General features: G+C 42.3%; 1 protein-coding gene across 4 annotated transcripts in view; it reads right to left on the reverse strand.

Annotated features, from left to right (window-relative positions):
* The window catches only part of ppp3cb (protein phosphatase 3, catalytic subunit, beta isozyme), a 40385-nt gene extending 19576 nt beyond the window's left edge, over positions 1–20809 (reverse strand). The window contains exons 1-4 of one of the 4 annotated variants that reach the window (XM_034884139.1): positions 20491–20809; positions 6813–7013; positions 3016–3140; positions 1456–1567 (exon numbers count right to left, since the gene is read on the reverse strand). In XM_034884139.1, the coding sequence (XP_034740030.1) occupies positions 1456–1567; positions 3016–3140; positions 6813–7013; positions 20491–20536 (484 nt within the window). In that variant the 5' untranslated portion in view covers positions 20537–20809. Of the gene's footprint in view, positions 1–1455; positions 1568–3015; positions 3141–6812; positions 7014–19837; positions 20037–20490 lie in introns of those variants that run through there. The other 3 variants (XM_034884137.1, XM_034884136.1, XM_034884138.1) reach the window with 3 other exon arrangements.
* Between the last annotated feature and the right edge of the window lie 4083 nt (positions 20810–24892).

Raw genomic sequence — 24892 nt, forward strand, 5'->3', positions numbered from 1 at the left:
GGTGTATATGTGAGTAGTTTATTAATGAATTAATTGCACATTGAAAGAGTGGCTACCGCTCCTTCCCTTCCTTCCTGTTCTGTTCTGTTCTCTTTACCCTATTACCCCCAACCCCGAGTGAGGAGTTGAAGAGTCTGATGGCAAGAGGGACTAAGGAGTCCCTGAGTCTGTTGGTCCTACACTTGGGAAGGAAGTTTTGAGTGAGAAGCAATGTATCCTGCCTTCAGTCTCTGGCCGGGCCGTCTACGTCATCTGCTGAAACATTTGGTGTGTGCTAACCCCTTTAGCTAACACCACATCAGCTAGCTGTTTCTACAACTTGGGTCAGTCCAAGACAGGGTTGGCAGGGAGACTTCTTCTAAACGCGGGAACACTTCCAACTTTACGTGGAATACCTGCAGACGAGGGACATGTAAGTAGTTCTACACCGTTTCTTTTGTAGATTAGGGTGAATTTATATGTGTTGTAGCAGTGTTTTGCCTTTGAGAACAAGGTGGCTAACCGCTAGCAGTGCTAGCTTCAAGCTAGTAGTCCTTACCTAGCGTGTGCGACTCCCAACAAAGATAGGGCAGAAGTGAGATGCCTCACTCTGTGGCTTAAACAGAGAGCTCAACACACAGGGTGAAAAGAGGAGCTGAAGCAATGTGCAGTACAACAAAAGATGGTGTTATTTGAAATTAATCCACATAAACCTGTTCTGGTACAACCTCAAAATACAACTATGAACCGGAAAATGAGCAGAATATGACCACTTTAAAAAACACCCATGTTCTGATGTACTGATGATGGAAAAATTGAGTGGTTGTTTGGATTCATTTATATAAGTTGACAACTTTTGGTTCTTAAGCATGGCAAAAAACAAAACAAGAAGGTTGATTTGTTTAACTTATGTTGCTATTTTGGTATCTGGTCCCTTGATTTAAGACATGGTGTCTGGGCTGGGCATACATACTTTTTGTGTGCATGACACAACAATAAAATCATCCATGCATTCATTCATATACTAAATTGTAAATTTAAGTTTTAACAGTTTTTTTAAAGATTATTTTTTGGGCCTTTCTGCCTTTAATCTTTGACAGGACAGTTAGGTGAGAAAGGCGGAAGACATGCAGGAAATTGACACAGGTCGGATTTGAACGTTAGACCTCTGCGTCAAGGAATAAACCTTAAAGTACATGTGCGTGGGTTTTTAGTTTCACATTGAATCAATTGATAATTTAAAAAAAAGGATATGCAGATGAATTGACACTGAAAACAATTTTTACGTGCAGCCCTACTTAGCTTTATAGTACCTTTAAAGAAAAGAAAGAACTGGTATCATTTGAAGGAGTGGGGTGGGATGAGGTTGATGAGGGAAGAACAACAAAGGCGTAAGAGAGAGGCACTGACACAAAGGGAGAGAGAGAGAGAGAGAGAGAGAGAGAGAGAAGGAGCACAAACACAAGAGTTACTCACATTCTTGTTTGAAGGTGAAATATTCTGTCAGGTGTCTACATTCATGGTTCCCCCGTAGAAGAAAGAGCGTCTTTGGGTAGAGGATTTTCAGTGACCACAGGTATAACACACACTAAAGGTTCACCGGGGAAGAGAAAGCATCGTTAGTTAGCTCATTAAACGTGACCAAAGGAAAAGAGGTTTCAGAATGTGGGGTACATTTATGATGCTTTATGGTAAGTCATTGCAGCATAAATACCATCTTGTAACAAATTAAGGTGATCATTCAGAATATTTACTGCATACGGTACTTTTCTGGAAATATTTGTCATTTCTTATATTGTTTGGCTTAAAGGACAAGTTCGACATTTAAGGATTGAGGTCCAGTCATACAGCATGGTAGGCAGATTCTTTATAATTATATATTATATATTTCTATTTTCAAACGCCGCCACTCTAGTCATCTCACAGGCCCACTCCTGGATGGATGGCACCGCTGCATTCTTCTATCCTCCTAAAAGAATCTGTCTGGCTATAATTAGTATAACCTGTCCGGACGCAGCTTATGTTCTGCTTAGGGTTGATCCAGCTCCTACAACAAAAAATCTAGGGCTGAATGGAACTTGTATCCTTGCAATCTGACATTGGGTATCATGCATGTGCCTGTATTATATGGATTCAAGTCACACTCCTGATCAGTGGTGCATTTCTGCCAGACAAAGTACACCATTTGCACCACCATCAAATGTGCAAACAGTATAGTATCTGTGCTCTGTGTCCATGTTATACTCTTGCTGGTGATAACTGACCTTGAGTCCGCCATGCATTTTAAATCACTTCTGTACATTCTCAGACATGCATTGCGGTGTGTCGATGCTAATATCAAGTAGCCTGTTACAACACATTCAATTCAGCCCAGTGTTATAACACTACGCCTCCTTAAAAAACTGGCCGAGCTGTATCATGAATTTCATATACACTATAATTGTCACGGGTACAATGTCGGACTGAAATGCTTGACTCAACACGGAAGAGAAGGTGAGTCTGTTTATCAATTATTGAACAATCCAGGCAACGGTACAAATCCGAGAGGGAGAAGACGTGGTCAAAAATACAGGCAATAAATCAGGTAACACATACTAGGAAACGCTGGAGAGTGAGATACACGAGGAGTAACAACAGTCTGGCAAAGGGTAAGTGAACACAGGTGAGTATATATACACGGGGGAGGGGAAGACAACTACACACAGGTGAATGACATTAGGGCGGAGACAGGTAATCAAAAACGGCGGGAAACAAACAAAGGCAGGAAGACAAGTGATAGGTTTAAAGACAAACAGTGAAGTTCAAAATAAAACAGGAAGTGCATGAAAACAATCAGAAAACAAGAAACCAACTAAATCAGAAAAGGACAAAACCATGACAATAACGGACATGGACATAGTTGTGAGCCTACCTTATACACACTACACTGAGCTTACAGCTTTTTTTGAGTGAATACACACCCAGAAAGATAGAGATTTGTTCTTTTATAGGCTTCTGTGAAGCATGTGCAGAGCTAGATAAAGTGTCCGTCCTCACCTCGATACTGAAGTAGCCCCTGTCCACATAGTCCCCTAGGAAGAGGTAGCGCGTGTTGGCAGGAGAACCTCCGACTTCAAACAGCTTCATCAGGTCGAAGAACTGACCGTGGATGTCTCCACACACTGTGGAACAAGCACGCAGCAGTGTTAGGATCATGAAGACCATAGGTTTTAGCTGCCACATGTTCAATTTCCACAATTGAAGTGAAAGTACATCGGGACTGTCTTTTGCTTCAGTGGCTCCATATGGCCTGATTTGCATCTGCAGAGGTATATCTGTGCTGTCTGCTGCCCTAGAAACACCAGTCATCTGCCTAATGAAAGAAAAACAGAAAATAAGGGATAAAAATATCCTAAAAGGATCTGCTGCAATTATTTAAAGGTCTCTGTTTACCTGTCAGGAAAGGAGCCCACCGTGTTTAGTATCTATACTGATATTCTCAAAATGTCCTAACCCTCGTGTTGTCTTCCCGTCAAAATTAAAAATCAACACTTTTGTTGAGGCTTTTAATCAACGTTTTTAAGTTTTTACTACGTTTTTGTCCCTTTTTTCAACACTTTTGAGACTTTTATTCCCATGTTTTGCCACGTTTTTGACATTTTCAACACTACGTACTTTAGTTTTACAGTTGTTTTAGGGATTTATGGTCGACAAACCAAATTTTTAGGAAATTATACCTAATGTTTGAGTTAGAAAAGCAGAAATTAGAAATTATTCAGACTAAAATTAAAGGAATGGATGTTGATGGATGGACTTTTACTCAGTACTATTTAAAAACCAGTTCAGTTTTTTTTTCAAATGCTATAAAATTGAATAAAATAGAAGACCCCTCAAAATTAACCCTTGTGTTGTCCTTCCGCCAACCATGAAAAAAATGGGACTTTTTCAATGTTGTGGGTGTTTTTTTATGTTTTTTCCAAAGTTATTTGATATTTCTTATGTTGTTATTTTCAGCTTATTTTGAAGGCCCATTTTTTTTGTGATGAGAAAACTGAAAGAGTAGATTTCAGAGTTCAGAGAATTTCAGAGTTCATTTCCAACTGAGGGCGTTGGGTGGAATCAATCACGTTATTTTGGGGAATTAAAAACATTGATAAGGGAAAACATGAGGGTTAATTGCTGATGGTCTATATGCTTACATGCTATTTACTGTTGACTGACTAAAAATTAGTATTATTATTTATATCATTCATTGAAAAACAAAAACAAATTCTGGTTCCATCTTCTCAGATGTGCAGATTTGCTGCTTTTCTTCTGTCTAATTTTAAAATTATACTAAATATATTGGGGATTTGGACTGTTAATAAGCTATTGGAATATGTCACCTTGCGCTATGGGAAATTAGGATTGGTATTTTACAACATTTCATTAACATTAGTCATTAAGAACACTTTCAGTGATAATGAAATATTGTTAACTGGGGCCTTAATACCTTACCTATCTTACTGTTGTGCTATAAATCATGTGTGTTGTTTAAAATAACAGCACCCTTCATTTCACTACATTAAGTGAAATTACATTATTGATGGTCAATTTAACTCAACTTTGTGATTAAATCTATATCTGATTCAGTCCACAGTTTAATGGCTGTGTTTCCAACCATTAGTTTTGGACCTGAATTCTACCAGGCATCACATGCCTCATGTTATGTTTTGAAAGACTTCAGGACTGTCTGTCTGTGTGATTTGCCAGCATACATCTTCCCATCCGCCTCCCTCACCATCTGTCTTGCCCCTCCTTTCACTTTTAGTAGATGTCATATTTCATCTCAGCAGTCATTTTACAATGGCCATTTTGCATCTGCTTGGCTACTTCTGTCTGTCTCTTCATCTGCTCGCTGTGTTAATGTCTACTTTCGCATCCACCCCTAAGCATCCACTTTAATTCACACTGAGAATTGGGAATGCAAAATGGCGTGGGTGAAATTGTGCCCTACCATTCTGCCTCCTCAGACTTGCCTCAGTATTCTCCCAGAAGTCTTCATGTCACTCCCAAAAAGCCTGTCAGCTCATATGTCAACCATCCACCTGCCTGTCTGTTCACTAGTCCGTCTATTCAAAAGCCTTTCCAGAGAGACTCCCTGACCCTGCACCCTTTTTCTGCTGTGTTATCTCTGAAATCTACAAGCTGGATCCAATCATAGCTACCTCAGACAAACAAATCCTCTCAGGTGGGTGTTTCGGGGTCATAACATGTAGAAGTGGACAAACTTGGAAACACTGGGAATGAGCAGGTTTAAGAACCTCTGCACTAAGCAGCTTATGATCGTCTGTCTCTCCATCTGCCTGTCCTTGTCCCCGGGGAGCTGTACCTGTGAAAGCCGAGCGATGTTCCCACGCTACGTGGGCGCCACGTCCCACACAGAATTATCTCACCGCTGGCATTTGCGTAAACGCGCACACAACCACGCGGAGATACCCAGGTACATAAACCAAGCAGGGTCGACAGGTTGACTGTCTGCCTGCCTGTCTTGTCTGTCTTCGGTGACATTGTCTCAGAAACTTGTTTTCCATTTTGTTCTTCATCGATCTCAATCTCCTCCTCCTCCCCTTGACATTCTCCTCGGTTCATACCATTTCCGCGGCAATGGAATACATGCACATATTACTGCACTAGGTGCAACCTGCACAAATGGTTTATCTATGTATTTATCATACTAGTTAAGCAGTTGCACATTTTTGTATTCCAATCTTTTATATATTCAAATATTTGTTCTTGTATTTTATCCTATTATTATTTCAGGTATGTTGTATGTGTGCATATTGAATCCTAGTGATTTATTTATATTTATATTCTGTGCTGTGTGACTGATTTTGCTGCTGCAACACTATAATTTCCCATTTTATTGGGATCAACATCTATCTATCTATCTATCTATCTATCTATCTATCTATCTATCTATCTATCTATCTATCTATCTATCTATCTATCTATCTATCTATCTATCTATCTGTCTATCGATCTATCTATCTATCTGTCTATCGATCTATCTATCTATCTATCTATCTATCTATCTATCTATCTATCTATCTATCTATCTATCTATCTGTCTATCGATCTATCTATCTATCAGTAAAGTGCGACCAAACAACACTTCATATTAACAAGAGTGGCAGATGCATATGGCAGATTAATGAATTGATGGATGGAATCTGACCTACACATAATTACTGATCTTTCCTCTATTACTATTCCTCTGTCTCTCCATCTCTCTGTTAGACTGTCACTGTCTCTGCGTTCACTGTTAAAGTGTGTGAAGTATTCTCTTGTCACTCATGCACACGTATACATTTCCACTTCTAGCAGGGTTGTGCGGGTAGTCCCATTAGGGAGCTTTGCCAACAGCTTTTATAGGAACAGTTTGACATCTAGAGGAAAACGCTTATTCGGTTTCTTACAGCAAGTGTGATGAGAAGATTGATACTCTTTTCTGTATGAAGGTAGAGCCGGCAGTTGGTTAGCTTAGCATAGCATAAAGACTGGAAACAGGGGGAAACGGTTAGCTAAACTCTGTGCAAAAGTTACAAAATCTGCCTACACACTGATGCACAAATTATTTAATCTGTACAAAAAACAGAAGTTAAAAATTAATAATTTGCAGTTTTACGGGGGGACTCTTTCTTGGCCAGGACTAGCTACCAGGCAACCAGATAAAACTGGTGTTTTTTTTGTCGAAATTTCGCATTTTGCTCAAAATGTCAAGCTATGACATTAAAGTGACTGAATCTACCAACTGTTCTACCAACCAGACTAATTTACACTCCATTCCTTCGTTCTCCATCACTATACCATACCCGTGACTGGCGCCTCAATGTCCAACATAGTGCGCTCCTGGCGCAGGATGGCGGCCCCCTCATTGATGATGCGCAGGGCCACGGCCTCCTCCAGGCGGCCCTCCTTGGTGAGGTGAGCTTTGAGCAGGTCCACCCGCGGCCGGCCCTCAGCGTCGAACACCTCCTTCATGGTGAGCCGGTGGGCCAGGGGGAAGGGGACCGCTGGAGAGAGGGAGGTTGGGAGTGACGTGAAAGGATAAGGGGGGAGATGGGAGGGAGAAGGGGTAGAGAGATGGAGGCAGAGGAGAATAAATGATGCAGGAAGGGAAGGGAAGGCGGGGAAAAATGGCAGATGGCATTTGAGATTAAAAGGCGGAGAGTGTTTGAATGAGAGAACGGATATGTGAATGAAGGTGAGTTAGATTGTGAAAGGAATGAAAGAAGTTGATACGGAAGAAGAAAAAAAAAATCATTATAATTGCACAACATGATTTATTCACAGTTCCTGTATTTTTTAACAAGCTTGGCCACAAACATCACAGGCTTTCAATCCTCACCATTATCCTGATCACACCTCTGCTGTAGGCTTTGCCTGTGTGTGTGTGTGTGTGTGTGTGTGTGTGTGTGTGTGTGCGTGCGTGTGTGTGTGTGCGTGCGTGCGTGTGTGCGTGCATGTGTTTGTTGAAGCAGGGGCTGCCAGAGTTATCAGGGCCGCCTGCCTCTGTTCTGCAGTAATGTCTTTCTTACATAATGAAGGCCCCCAGGGCGCTGCTGGAGAGGGGGGTTGACTGACGACGGGGGTGATACAGCAAGAGCGCACAGCTGCACGTGAAGAGTCATGTACACACACATACGAGGACACAATCTACGAAACGCAGACAAACGCACACACATGAGCGGTCTTAACAAGCAGGCACAAACTCAGTGGCAAGAAACAAAAGGCAGAGGCGCAGAGGCGCAGAGGCGCATGCGTACATCACGTATATCACAATGGCGTTAACACACATGATTGCATACGTGTGGCATGTGAGCCTACAGTGGCACACACACAATAACACACATATACACACAAAGGCATTGTTATGCAGGATCCACAGAGCCTGTTGGAGCCCCACCAGTGCTAGCACAGATAATGGCCTAGATCACAAACTAAAAACTAGGCCTGGCTTTCTCTCTCTCTCTCTCTCTCTCTCTCTCTCTCTCTCTACACACACACACTTCCACTCTCTGTCACTTTGTCTCTATTTTGCACTCTCTCCTTTTGCCCCATCTCTATTTAATTTACAACTGTTCACTCCTCTTGCTCTCTTGCTTCCTTCTCTTTCTGTCCCCTTAGTGTGCTTTCCCCCTGATATCGATCTTTACATTTTAATGTGATACTTACATTTTATTTTTTTGCAGTTTGGGAATTAGAATGTTGATTGCATGTATTAGTGTCAAAGTGACACATGTGTTGATTGAGAAATACTCGTATTGAAATGTGATCGCCTATTGTCCGACACCTGGGGACCCAGCAGGGACGGGAGCGAGCCCGGTTGTGTTTGTCCGGAGGGATTATTGTAGTAAACGGAGATGCTATAGCAAGAGCAGAGTGTGGGATTTCTTCCTTTATTCCAAGGTCATTTCCCAGTAAAAACAGATCAACGTGAAACCAGACCTGAAACATCCACAATCAGCAACATTTGGCCGTTTAAAAACTAAAGGTGACCACACTTTTGAAGTGGTAGCTCCGATTCTGTGGAATTACAAAGCACTCCCATCTAAAATACGGACACTTGGTCAGGTGCCTTTGTCGTTGTTAAGGAGATCTTTAGCGTCGTTTATAACGAGGTGTTTAAGGACACACACGGGACACGAACCCTGCTCTCCTGGGTGAAAATCCTGTGTTTGGCCCATCCACCCCCTTGACCACCCACCCTACTCTGAATTTTGCCCTTACATTCTACATGCTAAACCTAAATCTACATGCTGCTCTCCCCTTTAAGTTCTACACACATGGCGAAGGGTGTCTTTTTTCCCATCAAACGCGGACAACTGCTGCCCAAATGTCCGGATTCTACGAGTTTGGAGTGAGAACGGGTTGCTTATCAACCTAGTCCTGGTTGGTGCTTTTTAAATTGCTATAGTTTGTTATTTGGGGGTTTTAGTCTTTCAATCTTCACCGGTATTAGTTTTTGCTTGTATATTTTCTGTTTTGTATCCTACTGTATTTTAACAAATGTCTTCTGTATGAAGCACTCTGTGTCTCTGCATGTAAAATCACATTATACACTATTCGTCCTAGTAAACCTAAATCAACCCTTGTGAGTAATAATGAGAATGTACTCGTCACAGTTGTTATGTTGCTGTGGATGAATATCTCTTCTGACAAACCTTACAGTCATAGTTGCTCTGGTTATGAGCTATTTTCAGACTAAGCCATCTAGCCATTTGGACCTCTCCTGGAAGAAAAGGGGGGGGGGGTGGATTTGTATTACATCACACCAGAACTACACTGGACACCTTAACCAAAAGCTATCCCAGGGTACCCTAAAGTATCTAATAGCACCTTAGGGCTGCATAGGTTAGCGCTACCACAACCTGAGACCCTTTTACACACCTTAAGACTGATCACAACACCCAAGAGCACCCTGAGACATCCCAGGACACCAGGACCTGCCAGGCTGAAGGGTCTGTTTCCCCCAGATGGAGAACAGCGAATCAGTTTTGCCTTTCAGATGAGGACTGATTGATGGTTTAAAAAGGTTTGTGCACAACAAGCTGTCAGAGAACATAAGACAGAAAAAGAATTACTCATGACTTCTTATTTATTTATAAAAAGGGAACAACAGGGCTCAGTCAGTGTGTTGCTAATCCTCCTCGTTCATTGTACTGCAATGTAATGCACTTTTCCTGCTGGCACTACACTAGCCAGGGCTGGACTGTGCTACAAATTGATGCTGGTACAAGTCACATAAAAGCTACGTGGTTCTTTTGAAGCTTGCACACATACAGTGCATGAACTTAAAGTGCCCATATTCTTTTCTTATTTTCAGGTTCCTAATTGTATTTTGAGGTTGTGCAAGAATAGGTTTACATGGTTTCATTTTCAAAAAACACCATATTTCTGTTGTACTGCACATTGCTGCAGATCCTATTTCCCCCCTGTGTGTTTAGGTCTCTGTTTTAGCTCCAGAGTGAGACATCTCACTTCTATACTATCTTTGTTGGGAGCTGCACATGCTCAGTAAATCGGTAAGATCCCATCAGCTAGATAACTCTTTCTCCAGCTTTGGTCAGTCCAAGGCAGGATTAGCTGGGAGACTTCTTATAGACCAGGGCCACTTGTGGAATACCTGCACAACAGGGACAGAAAGTAGTTCTTTTGGAGATTATGGTCAACTAGTGGCTGTTGTAGCAGTGTTTTGCCATTGAGAACAAGCTAGCATGATAAGGTTAGCCACCTCATCTCGGCTGGTGACGTAGAAAGCCGTGCAGATGTTGAACAGCTCGCCCAGAGACTGAAGACAGAGGACATTCAGAAACCGGATCTAACTCAAAACACCATGGATGGGTTTTTTCTGGAAGCACCAGAGACACAAAATAACACCTACATACTGTATCTGAAGTCTCTTTTATGTAGGCCTTAGTGGTCCCCTAATGCTGTATCTGAAGTCTCTTTCATATAGGCCTTAGTGGTCCACTAATACTGTACTTGAAGTCTCTTTCATATAGGCCTTAGTTGTCCCCCAATGCTGTATCTGAAGTCTCTTTTATATAGACCTTAGTGGTCCCCTAATACTGTACTTGAAGTCTCTTTCATATAGGCCTTAGTTGTCCCCCAATACTGTATCTGAAGTCTCTTTTATATGGACCTTAGTGGTCCCCTAATACTGTATCTGAAGTCTCTTTTATATAGACCTTAGTGGTCCCCTAATACTGTATCTGAAGTCTCTTTTATATAGACCTTAGTGGCCCCCTAATACTGTATCTGAAGTATCTTTTATATAGACCTTAGTGGTCCCCTAATACTGTATCTGAAGTCTCTTTTCCAAAATTTAGCCTTGGTGCAGAATTGCAGCCACGCTCCTTATGACCTCATAAGGGACAAGATTCCAGATCAGCCCATCTGAGCTTTCATTTTCTCAAAGACAGAGCAGGATACCCAGGGCTCGGTTTACACCTATCACCATTTCTAGCCACTGGGGGACCATAAGCAGGCTGGGGGGAACGGATATTAAAACCTCATAAAATGTCGTTTTCATGGCATGGGACCTTTAATGTGTGTATGTATTTCTGGTAGAAGGTAAAACTGAGGCTCCCTGTGTGTGTGTGAGAGAGAGGGTGAGAGAGAGAGAGAGAGAAGAAGCGAGAGAGAAGCAGTGTGAAACGTGTAAATTGTGAAAGTAGGGCAGGTATGAGAGCGTGGGGAGCAGCAGAGACGCAGAGCTTGGGGAAGGGACTATACTTGGGAAAACTATACTTGGCAGTTAAGGAATGGCAAGAGGAGCGAGTCACAACGAGAAGGTCTTTTGCACCTGACGACTGACTATTCGATGAACGCACAATTCCAGGGGAACACTTCTGGATTTGAGACAATCTTTGACAGGTTCAAGCACACATGGACTGCAAGCTGTCTGGGGTTAAGAGCTGTAAATTATTAAGAAAACAAACACATCTGAATTTAATATTGCAAGTCTGATGTGAATTTTTAGAACATGTTGGCACAACTTCTTCCTCAAAGCAATTTTGTTGGCAAAAATCAGAGTTATTGCTGATAATAATGGCAGGTTTTCTGCGTAACGCATCAGAATTTGTAAGCCTGGAGCACAACATTAACGCAGAAACAACGCATTTACATTTAATACAACACCCACATTTAATATCTACAGTATAGGCATTCAGTAGTACAACTGATCATCCCATGTTAACCAGCTTTTGGGCCATTGGATAGGCCTGGTTTATGTAATTGTATGCATATTATTCATGTGATGCTCTGGGATAAATTAAATTTAGGCTTTTACAAAAGATAACGTTCGAATGCTAATGTGTAGCTGTTTAGCAGGAATAGTCTTTCTCATGTTCACCATCTTAGTTGGGTGTATTAGCATGCTAACGTTTGCTAATTAGCACTCAGCACTCAAATATTTTTTGGTTCCTAACGCAACAAGAACACATTTTATTTGATGTTTTTGCTTTTTTTGGACATTTTTTCCACTTTTTTTAGCGTTCTTTCATCATTTCTTTCCAATGCTGTAAAATTTAATGAAACCAAATGTAATGTATGTAGTGTACTGATCGTTTATTTCACTAGTTCTAAACGTTGTGGGGGACCATTCTCGTTATTTTTTTTTATTTTTGACAATTTGGTTGAAAGATAGTTTTGGATATATAAACTTTTTGAAAATGGGCCAAATTGACCTGAAGACAACAGGATGGTTAACCTTCTCCTTGATTTCATGTTTTTTATGGTGAAGGAGACCAAGGAAATTAGATGGAATACAACCACGTATGCTTCCAACATGACTACCAAGCCATAGCCAAGAGACGTTCGTAATCACTTTCTTCAAGAGGCGCTCGTCTGTTATGATTGTGTATCTCCTGTTTCTTGTTTTATTTTGATAGTCTTGTTTTTTTGTCTAGTCCTTACTGATTTATTTACTGCCTTTAGTTTTCCTGCCCTTGTAATTGGCTGATGTTTTTCACCTGTTCCCAGCCCTTGTGTCACCTGCCTCTTATTTATTTATTTTTTGAACATACTAATATTAATTGTTTCTATGGAGATTGTCACTTATTAAGCCACTTGAGTTTTTTTTTTTTGCAATTGTCCATCGCATCTTTTGTGAAACATATAACACTGTTTTAATGTTTTTGCTGTGAAAATAAAATCAATCATGTAAATCCAATCAAATCTCGTTACCTCTTGCATTTAGTTGACTGTTTTGGATTTTGCCTGTTGTTCCAGGACACCTTTGTCGGATTTCATCATAATAAATCCCTGAACTTACTCGTTTGTCTGCCGCCTTGCACTTGGGTCCGACATTCCCCAAAGCTCCATGGCAACCTCACGCTACAGCGTAAGGTCGGTGCCTCCATGTAGCTACACACGTAGCCACGGTGCAGATTAAACGCAGAGGCATAAATCGCGCTTATGTGTGAAAGAGAAATACAGAGAGGTCGTCAGGAATTCAATTGGGCAGGTTTTATTTCATTGTTTATTTCATGTCAGCTAGCATTTTCCACGTTTCATGCTGTCTGGACATAAATTCATATATCATCAGAACTTATTCAGCAAAGGCTTTTAGTGCATCAATTATTTTTCAACAAAGGAAAAAAAAAAAACTTAAGTTGTGGAACTTTAATCAAAATTTATCGTTACATTACAAATTTTCTTAAGCAATACTTAAAAATGCGTATCAAATATGTGAATGGAAACATTGCTATAGACACACATTGTGTACAGAGATATACTGCAAATGAATGTGTGTTGTAGTGATGACATATTGGATGAAATAGGGTCAGATTGAGTTCCAAATCCTTTCTCCTACACAGATATCCGCATTGTAAAGATAATTTTAGCCTGGACCATAAACGCCACACTTCTTTAGAATACTAATAGGGTATGGTGTCTCTCTGTAATGCTGCTCTGGGACATTTTTAACACTTTGGATGTGTTTCAACCTTGTGAGAGAACCTTGGTCTCTGACAGCACAGTTTAAGCTGTCCCTTGTCTGAGTACAGACTGAACTTCCATGTTCTGAAGTGCAGACAAGTAGAGTGAAAACACAACTATCCTTCCTTTTTACTAAAGCAGCCAATCACACAGTGCATGGTGTGTGTTTGCGGTGAACTGGACCAAAGGGTGTGAGATGAGAAAAGGGGTGAAAGCATTTTTAGCGTCTTCCTAATGTGCCGTTTTTGTCTTCCGGGCCACTCTCCAAAAAGCTGAACTCCCCGATGTGGAATTTATTAAGCGCCGAAGGTGCCAGCTCAGCCAAAAATCTCCTCATCACAAGCGCAGCTTGAGAGAAAATCTATTACATAGCTTTCAATCAAATCTCCTAAATTTGTTTGGGCTGTCCTAATAACCTAACTGGAGCAGAATCGGATCAGAATCATCTTGTTATTGTGTGGCTAAAGTTAGTTACGGGGATATTTCATCAGTTTTAATAACACGGGAACGCCATTCTCAATGAGAGGGGTTGGAGCATGATGCAGGAAGTGACAGCAAGCGAGACAGACAGATTGCAGAAATGACTGTAGAAGTCACCCGTGATCCATCAGGCCTCATTGTGTCTGTTCTCCAAATGTAACAAAGTATGACTAAACAGGTGTGCAAAGACACAAACATGCGCTCCTTTTTTTAACATGTTGTTAGATCATTGAAATGAAAAAGGAAATCCTCTCTGGTGCTGAGCAATAAATATCCCATGACTTACACTACAATAGCGCACATGGTAAAAATGCTAGAAACAAAGAAATTACCAAAGTGCATGCAGTTTAAAGAGGCTATATGTGCTACACACACACTATAAATCAGTTGATTACAGTGCATTATAAATACTGGGCCTGAGCACACTGTGTCTGTCTGGTGTTCATCCAGCAGCTTCGACCAGTACTAATGGCATGCCTCTGTATGTTAGACGTGTTGCCCTCTACAGGACCTCATCTAAAGTGATCACACACACATCGCCCCAGATCACTTCATTCCAATGCCTGTCTCTGCATGAATAAATGAAGGAGGGAGAAACTGAGGGAGGGATGAAAAGAATGAGTGGAGTGCATGAGAAAAGTGAGAGAGAAAGAGGGAGAGAGATATAGGGTATGCCAAAAAATGGTGGTCTATTAGTGTGTGTGTATGTGTGTGTGTGTGTGTGTGTGTGTTCATCTACCGTGTTTGACCCAAATCAGCTAACGTAGATCAACGGGATCTTTGAAGGTGGTGGGGGGACAACTAAAGAGGCGTTTGAAGTCGTTCAATTAATGCACACTACACACATGAAGGACCATCTGTGTACACACACAGACACACACACACACACCCACACAAACACGCCCATCCCCTCACAGCCTGTCCTCATTAGACAATCCCACTCTCTCTCTCTCTCTCTCTCTCTCTCTCTCTCTGGAGTACCTTCTTTATAAATAGACCTTGCCCTGCCGCCTTCCCCACAGGGCACACGGAGAGACCTGTCAAGGTGGGACCCCTGGCTCGCAACGATAACACCAACATCCAACACACAAAGACACACACACACACACACACACACACTAGACTCAGGGAACTAGAAGGGAATGGGACAGCATGTTACACTAAAAAGGAAATATGCCCAGTAAGCCTCAAGCCTTGCCAGGGGTGCTGTGTATGTGTGTGTGTGTGTGTGTGTGTGTGTGTGTGTGTGTGTGTGTGTGAGCATGCGGTACATGGCTCCACTCAGCTTTGTTGAATACTATACACACATTCTTTGATATGTTTAACAGGTCAGAATTTACTGAATGATAAATACCACCTTTGCACTTTGAATCATCATCTCTTAATGGGGACTACTTTCTCAATGTGAGCCGAGCGAGCTAGGCCTTTGGTTTCAACAATAGATTATAATCCTGCTGGATTGCTATTTGAGGATGTGATCGCATGTGAGGACACCTTTGCAATAATCAAACTCGTTGTGACTGTATTAGTGTTTAGTGCATTGGCATCTCTTGTAGCTCTGTCCTGCATTATGCTAGTGCACATATGCATGTACGAGCGTGCACACACACTCACACACACTCACACACACACACACACAGTATGCTTATAATCATATTATAGATAATGTCCTCCAAGTGACAAGCCTGAGGCTGGATGGTTTTTCAGTTTTAAAGTCTCCGAAACTGTCTTAAAGTGCTCTTAACATGCTATTTTGGCATTTCCCCTTTTCTTTATTGTGTTTTTTGTGCGTGTTATAGGTTTACAAAGTGAAAAAGCCCAAAGGGACCCACCATCTCCAACAGAAAACACTGTTCACACACTGCTCCAAACAGCTCTGTTGTATTCCAGCCTTTACTTCTGTGACCAACATGCGTCACTTTGTAACACCTTTTAATGCTCGCCTAGATGCTAGCATGGCATGCCCTCACACTCTGCTTCTGACTGGCTAGTAGTCCTTACCTAGGTCCTGTCAGGGCCCTCATACTGTGCTTCTGACTGGCTAGTAGTCCTTACCTAGGTCCTGTCAGGGCCCTCATCCTCTGCTTCTGACTGGCTAGTAGTCCTTACCTAGGTCCTGTCAGGGCCCTCATACTCTGCTTCTGACTGGCTAGTAGTCCTTACCTAGGTCCTGTCAGGGCCCTCATGCTCTACTTCTGACTGGCTAGTAGTCCTTACCTAGATACTGTCAGGGACCTCATCCTCTGCTTCTCAATGGCTAGTAGTCCTTACCTAGCTATTGAGCATGTGCGACTTTCAACAAAGCCTTCAAGTGCGCGAGACATAATACGTCGCCGTAGCAGCAGGCAACGCTAGTCTGTATTGTTGCCCGATAATGAAAACTGGAAATGACAAAGAATTTCAAAGTCGACCATATAGCGGCTAGTTCACAATACAATCTCGTATTTTACAAAAATAGTTCACCCAAAAACGTGTTTCTGAAAACATGTTAAGCGAGAAATAGGTCTAAATCGGTCTGTTTTTTTTATCGACAAAGGTCAGTTTGAAAGATTTACGTCATTTCCTTGCTCGTCCTTTCCTGTGAGAAATTTAACATACATTTAACATTTAACATACGTGCACTGATTCACTAGTCAAGGGCACTCCACCAATCAGATTGGTCATTGAGTCCAACTGCCCACCGACCGATTCAACAACTCAAATCGGCCCAAATGAACGCTGATGGCTCATCTAACTGACGACACGGAACACCAAACAGACTCGAGTCACCGACCTCACCAGACCGTCCGACGGCCCATAATCGGGTTGGTGTGTTAACGCCTTAATGGGTTCTTTGTTGGCCCGGGGGCAACCATTCCACTAAGTTTCATAAAAATCAAGCGAGTAGTTTTCCCTGTAACGATAAAGCTGTAGCCCCGAAATGCTTGGTGCTTTATTTGATCAAGCCTGTCATGGCTTGGCTGGTCACACCACTCCTAGACAACCTTGCCATTTAACCTTTTCCACATCTCGTAAGCTCGGAGCTCTGTGAGTGTCAGTAAGTCGTGACAGTGAGCCAGCACACACAACACCAGACCCTAAAACGAGCAGATAAATGGGCTGCAGCCATCATTTATGTTGTTAATTATACCTGTGCTCCTGGAATGAAAAGGATCTATAAAGCAGAAGATGTGCAGTGGAAGTGATGCATTACACAGTACTTTTAATTATGTTTTTAATTTAAAGAATGAAGCATAAGCCCAGAAGTATCATGTTGCTAGTGCATTTTTCCAGGTCTGATTAATACACAGAACAACCTTGCTCACAAATCTCGTCCATGTTTTCCATATTTTTGCGGCTAAAGGGGTAACCACAGGCAGAGATACAATTGATGTCACTGATGATTTTTTTTGGTCAATCGAGCTTTTCAGCACTATGTGTGGCCATCAGCGGGTCTATCTGTGCCCCGCTTTGACCCTCCCATCGGGATCCCATGATATCGACAGGGAGCTTAGCACTGCCGAACCACTGTACCAGCCTCCATGTTTGCATTGGATGTCGTCTATTATCAGACAACATAAGTCCTCATTGTGCACACCCAAGATTCCTTGCTGTGGACTCGTGGGTCCAGGTTTTCCCTTTGTCATCAGTGAATGCTGGTCCACTATACCTGGTAGCATGATGTCCCTTCTCTGTGTTGTTGTGGCTATAAAGATAGCCCCAAATGAGGAGTAACAGATACATTGATTTCCTACAACATCAAGTAAAATAGTCTGTTCTATTCCAGCCTGCCTTACTTAAGAACTGACTCTTTACTTTGGTGGCAAAGTTATGAAACTAAACTTTTATGCAAGAGTCACATAATCACATTTTGGCTCTGAAGCCGGCTTGTTTTTCACACACGCACAGACGGGTTTGCATGGTAAGTGAATCAAAAAGGGTGTGAAAAGTCAATTGGTTAAGTCAGAGGATGCTGTCCTGCCACTCAGCAGTGTGAACCGCTACTTCCCTTGTCTCTACTCCATCCCTCTGTGCCTCTCTCTCTCTCTCTCTCTCTCTCCCTCGCTCTAGCTACTTCACCTCTTCCGTGGCCCTGTCACATTCTCTCCTTCCCCCTTTCCCTCACCTCGCCCCCACACTCTCTGCCGCTCTGTCCATTCCTCTCGCTGTGCTTTGTCCTTTGGCTCCATCGCCGTGCACTTCTCTCCCCTGAATATCACAAAAATCCATAACGTGGGGAACTACCGGGCACAGTCCATCAGCCAGTAGTGACGTCTCTTTGACTGATGCCCCCATCTCTCTCCAGGCTCCACACACACTAAATCTTTCTTAACTGACTGATGAATTGCTGTGTTGTTTTGCTGCATGTTTGTCACAGAATGTGTGTGTGTATGTGTGTGTGTGTGTGTGTGTGTGTGTGTGTGTGATGGATGATGCATGAGGATACAGGCAATTTCATTTGGTTCGTCCCAGTGGTGAGGCAGCTGAGCTCTGGTGGCCCAGCTGCATTACATCACACACGCATACAGAAATGAAGATGTAGGTTAATAAAAATGAAAGAAAATACATATACACAGATGAAGATGTAGGTTAATAAAAATGAAAGAAAATACATATACACATGTGAAGGAGAGCTGCTGATGTGGGGGGTGAGGGCAGATAACTAATGGATGGATTGGGGGAGTCACAGTTAATTTGCCTTCAGTCAGTTTTCACAGGGGATCCAGATTTCGTTGCACCGTCCCTGCACAACTGCATACTACACATACACACACACACACACACACACTGTAGAAATGTGCACATGCAGTCCTGATATCCTACGTGCAAAAACTGCGAGAGCCTCCACGCCCCCAGCCCATCCCACCCCCTCCAAGCACGACGCACGCACGGAATACCGGGGCATGCCCGAGCGACGCATCCAACCGTCAGCTCCGCGTCTTCCGGCAGAGAGACCTTGGGTTTATTTAGGGGAGGCAGTGGGAGAGCCAGCCAGGCAGGCATCGTCGCATGTGACAGCCTGCGTGCGTGGAAGCGCCGCTGCCATGCCAGCCTTGTTGTGTGACCCGATAAGCACGACAGCTCCGCGGATCATAACCCCGAACGGAACCCTTCCTCGCCTCCTAGCCGCCCACACGCACAATTAGAAACACACACTCTCATAAAAACATGAAATATTCTCTGATCTAGTGATGCAATAACACCATTAGCGCGGTATGCATCATCCTCGTCGGGCAATGGGCTCGGATACGCAGCGCAGCATCCCTAAACTCAATCTGGTCTCCCGTTTGACCCTCGGGGAAACAAACAAGACGGGGAAGCCAGGGAGACCTTTACGGAGACGTGGAAGAGCGATACGCACGGGAGACGTCCAATCCGCCCGCTGACATTTAGGCCTTTTTTTTTTTGTTAATGAGAACACGTCGATTTACTCGTAAATCCATCATGTGCACTCGTGGTTTTTTTGAACGTCACATTGGCGGACGTCATGCTGATTTCCTCTAATAGGCCTGTGTGTAATTAAGCCAAACTCACAGTTATGGAGGTGCGCACTCGGCCTGGCAAAGTTGTCAGCCTACCTGACACATAAACCATTAGATTACCTGACTTTGGCTCAGATTTGGCAAAAAAAATTACTAAAACTCTATCGCTAAGGCAGGCCACCCTATAGGTGGTCGGCACATCCACCACAAGGGCGCCGCTAGAGATCTGCTACTGTACCTAAAACACAAAGCCACAGAAAGCTTAAAAACCATTGAGTCTCCGAGTGACAAGTCTCCCATAGCATCTTACCCTCCCTCTCTCTCTCTCTCTCTCTCTCCCTCTCTCCTCTCTCAGTCCTTACATCCTTGCTTAAGCTACATGCAACATCATCCCGTGACACCATCCACATCCAGAACCACAACACCAAAGATCACGCGTAACATTGATTTACCTTTATGTCTGCCTTTCGCTGTCATCGTCACACTGCTTGGTGTTTCATTGGAACAAGATGCTCATCTCCCTCTCCCTCTCTTCTCCCTCCCTGCTTTTTTCCTCCCTCTATCTGTCGGTTGTGCCTCTGTAGAGTATTATTCAGTAACACGAAACCACCGCTAGGAGTGGAGCGCGTAAATGGAGCTCATGCAGCACAGGGTGTCGCACAATAGCTCTGGCTAGAGGAACACACCTCCCCCCCCCCCCTCCCACCCTTTAGAAAATGGGGTAATGCCTCGGTGAGGGGGTGAATTCTGATAGAATAACGAGGGAAGACCCTGATTGTGGCGTTTCGTACTGGATCCCCCCCACACATACACACACCACCACCACCACCACCACCACCTTCCCCTCCATCACCCCCTCCCTATTCTCTTTAAGGTTCAGAGGCAAATGCATGCATTAGTGACTCGCCAGCCAAATAAGCTTCTTTTTATTATGGTGCTATAATAATCATACTAATAATGACAATATAGGCTAATAAAAAGGGGATGGAGTAAAAAAACGTGCAAAGTGGTCCAACCAAAAGATGCAAACTTTAAATTAAATAAAAGATGAGTTAGAATTATTGGCACAGATTAACCTCTCACGTGCAGAATCTGGCTTGCCTACATTTGATCACCCGGTCGGCGGAACTTGCAGCGCAGCAGTCGGACATCCTGGACTCGGTAAACGGAGCCGAGGGTGGTAGGATGGGGAATTTAGGTGGTGGGGGGGCCGCTTGCTCTCTTCTGTTAAGGGTCGAGGCGGTGGTGTCGGGTCCCCTGGCAGGCGGCGGGGATGTGCGCGGTTGGTGCGGGGTGCCTGTCTAGCTGCAGTAGCGGCATCACTTGGTGGAGGATCCGGACTCTCTCGGACGGGGGAAGCCGGCTGCTGCGCCTGCGGTCACTTTGTGGGAGGATAGACTGATACCAAGCTGCTGTTGCATGCTTGGATCCTGAATTTGTTATCTGAGGGGGGGGGGGGGGGGGGGGGGGGGGGGGGGGGGGGGGGGGGGGGGGGGGGGGGGGGGGGGGGAGTGCAGGTGTAGATTGAGGTGGAGGTAGACTATTGTGGAGGTCAGAGGGCGAGGAGACTCTCTCTACCTCTCCAGGATCCCTCCCCTCTATGGCCAGCTGTGCTTTGCAGCTGCATGGCAACACCCTGGAATGGCGAAAGAAGGAACTCCCACGCGAGATTCACGCACACGCACTCAGACGCACACTCAGACTCGTGCTGCCATCCTGTGGATGCATTGATTACAGGGGCTTCCCACCTTAAGGCTGAATCCCATTTTTCCATCTTACCCCTACCTCTTACCCCTTACCCTTTTACCCCTACCCCTTGGTCCTTGAAACCTTGGGGTGAGGGTTAGTCCTTATCCTTTGGTCAAATTTGACCCATTCTTCTTTCCACCAAATCTTCAGAAAAATAAAGTGGATTGTTCCGCACAAGGCTCTTCACAAGTAAAACAAATGATGGGCCCACTACTTTCTTTAAATGTTGATGTTTTATTCAATTTTATAGCACTCAAAACTAATTTGTTATGAAAAAAAGTGACAAAAATGTCCACAAAAGCTTCAAAAACGTGTAGGGAAAAGCCCTCAAAATAGCAGAAAACAAATGGACAGAAACATTGGAAAAAAGTTTGAATTTTGGCCCCAAAAAACAATAAGTTGCACGTGACGTGAAGACAACACAAGGGTTAAACAACTTAGTGGAGTGTGGTTGTGCGTGGGTGCTGTGCAACTGTACACTAGTCTATTAGAAGATCATGTAGGATAGTGTTGTCTCTGCTATTCTAAAAATAGATTTTGATATTCTGGTAGGCACCATGGAACCATATAGGGTACCTTATATTTATGGTAAAATGTAATATAAATGAGGGTTATTGACCATGAATTCCAAAAACTAGTAAATCTAGGGGTAGTAAGGGGGTGTTAGTGAAAACATATATTTTTTAAAAAGTCTGAAAAAGGGACAAAAATGTCAATTTTTTGTCCGTTTTTGACCCGCGGAGGACAACACCAGGGTCAACAGCAGTCTAGTTTCAGGATCAATCCCTTTTAAATAACCCTGTAACACCAAGCACCTATCTTTGAGTAAATTATATATTTAATAGTATAAAACACATAATTTACACATGTAAATCTAAAATATACACTATTTATATGCATATGTATATATACTGTATATAAATATAAAACCATAGATATGGAAGCAACCTGATATATTCTAAATTTACTTAAGTCTCATTTACACTTCTGCATTTCCCTATTGTCTACTGTTCATGGTCCATGGTTTACATACATTTTGGCTATGGAAAAAAAAAATCGCAATTATTTTGGTCTATTTGGACAGATGTTTGACAGATTAACAGTAAAAAAAAACACCTTGAACTGCGAAATCTCCCTCGGTGCTGTACCTTTCCTGTTTGAACATTCTGAATTTCCCTTCAGTACACATGACAAAACAAGAGATTACACGCAAAATGTGCAAAATAAATGAAATTAACGATCAAGAAGGTGAGGCTCAGTACACAAAAAATACACAACTGTCGGTTGGAGAAGAGAAGTGGAGATGTGAAGTCTGGCCAGAAGGGGGCCCCAATGAAGTGGTCGTGGTGTTAGCTCCTGGGTGTCTGTGCAGGGGCCAGTAGTTAGTCAGGCTCACCTCTTCACTGGCACGCTTGGACCAATTATATCTTTCACATCTGCAAAGCTGTAAATTTGATCCTCTGCCTCGGTCTTTTTAGGAGTATATCCAGCCATTATGTCAGTTTGTGAGCATCGGCTGCACCTCGGCTCAGCTGCACTTCTGTTCCTGTCGGATTTGAGGATTTCCTTTAAGGAAGTAGTATAAACAACAGCAAGCATTAACTGCAAGGTCCCTATTTCAGGTCTCCTGTTACGCTTTGGCAGACACCATTGTCCACCCACACAGATCTGCATCCTCTCCATTTATTCTACTTCAAAAACAAAGAACTAGGGTATCAATTTGAGAGAAAAAAATGTAAATACAATTCTAGTTGCAGTCCTCGTTGTCCTTTAATGTAATTTAGGTTTTTGTTTATCATCGTTAAAATCAAACAATGCTACAAACCCTGATTACTATTGGCCGGTTTTTACTCCAGATATTCAACAGAAGCTGTTGTTACATAAGATTGGATTACAAGTCAGAACTCAAGAGCTGCCAAAAGCATTTAGAAACTTTGAATAAATAACATTGTAATTATGTTTGAAGTTAGTTTTTCAATTCAAATCTATGGACCACATTAGGAAAAAACAGGGCTATGGAATATATGTTGTGTATATAATATGTCATTTATGTATTTATGTATATGAACCTAAGGCATTTTGATTTTACCTTCACCCTGAGGAACTTAATTATAAATAATAAAAGAATGTACATTTCCAGAAATGTCCCAATTTGGGATCAATAAAGTATATATATCTATCTATCTATCTATCTATCTATCTATCTATATATCTATCTATTTATCTATCTATCTAGATGTGTGTATGTTAAGTATGTAAAAGTGACAAGACAAACATAGGTGTCTGGGATAAAAATATCCCACGATAAATTTGAGAAAAAAAAATAATAACAGCATACACATTGAGTGGTAAACTGAGTTTTTAAGAAGAAATCTGGACACCAGTTGATGTATTTTTCAAGAAATGGGAATCGGGAATAACCTCATGGATGTAAAACTTGGTTGTGTTTGAATATAAATTTAAAGGTATACTTTACAAGGGGTACATTTATTAAGTTGTTTAGGGTGTATAGGCTTTTACAATATCTTTATTTTTTTGTTTGGGTCACTGGTGTGCACAATCTTTGTGCTTTACATGTTGCAACAGTTCTGTGTAAGGAAATGAGAAATCTTAGCTCTCATACTGCAAAATGTTACTGATTCCCTCTCTCTCTTCCTTTTCACATCTAAGCTATCCTATCAAAATAAAGGCCTAAAATGCCCCCCCAAAAAAGACTCCTCGTAACAAAGCTACCACTAGGAATGCCACTAATGTTAATGTATAATATGTTATAGTTATGTTCCAACCCAAAAGTGTAATTGTGTCCAGATGGAGGATGGTAACGGAGATGTAAAGATTTCAGACGTCCTTGCTTTAAAAATCCAAAAAATATGATGTTAGACCTTTCTTTATTGCTGGTAAACTTGGCCTAGCCCTTCTGCCTTTTCACACATGTTTGGCTTTTGCGACGTCCGTCCACACATTTCATAAGAGCATAAGAACAATTATGAATAGGATGAAAACACTCACATGTACTGCCTATTGAATGTCTATTGTAGGACAAGGGGTCTACTGCATAATCAGTGCCAAATGCCAAACTTCAATGACTAAATTAAACCCTTTGTGAAGAGTTTCTGCAGCCAACAGTGCTCCATAGAAATGACCCAACGTTATATATTTTGATTGTCTATATTAATAGCCTACTAGTATTCATTAGTTAGGATTTACTCAGCTTCGTTAACATAAGTGGCTTAATCATTTGCTTGAAAATATAGAGACTTGATTATTTTTGTATTTCTAATTTTACATATAAAGGTCCCATGACATGGACTCTTTGAATGCTTCTATATAGACCTTAGTGGTCCCCTAATACTGTACCTGAAGTCTCTTTTATAAAGACCTTAGTGGTCCCCTAATACTGTATCTGAAGTCTCTTCTATATAGACCATAGTGGTCCCTTAATACTGTCTCTGAAGTTTCTTTTATATATACCTTAGTGGACCCCTATTACTGTATCTGAAGTCTCTTTTATAAAGACCTTAGTGGTCCCCTAATACTGTATCTGAAGTCTCTTTTATATAGACCTTAGTGGTCCCCTTATACTGTATCTGAAGTCTCTTCTATATAGACCATAGTGGTCCCTTAATACTGTCTCTGAAGTCTCTTTTATATATACCTTAGTGGTCCCCTAATACTGTATCTGAAGTCTCTTTGATATGGACTTTAGTGGTCCCCTTATACTGTATCTGAAGTCTCTTTTATATAGACCTTAGTGGTCC

Source organism: Etheostoma cragini, chromosome 10, assembly GCF_013103735.1.
Source record: "Etheostoma cragini isolate CJK2018 chromosome 10, CSU_Ecrag_1.0, whole genome shotgun sequence".
NCBI classification, from domain to species: domain Eukaryota; kingdom Metazoa; phylum Chordata; class Actinopteri; order Perciformes; family Percidae; genus Etheostoma; species Etheostoma cragini.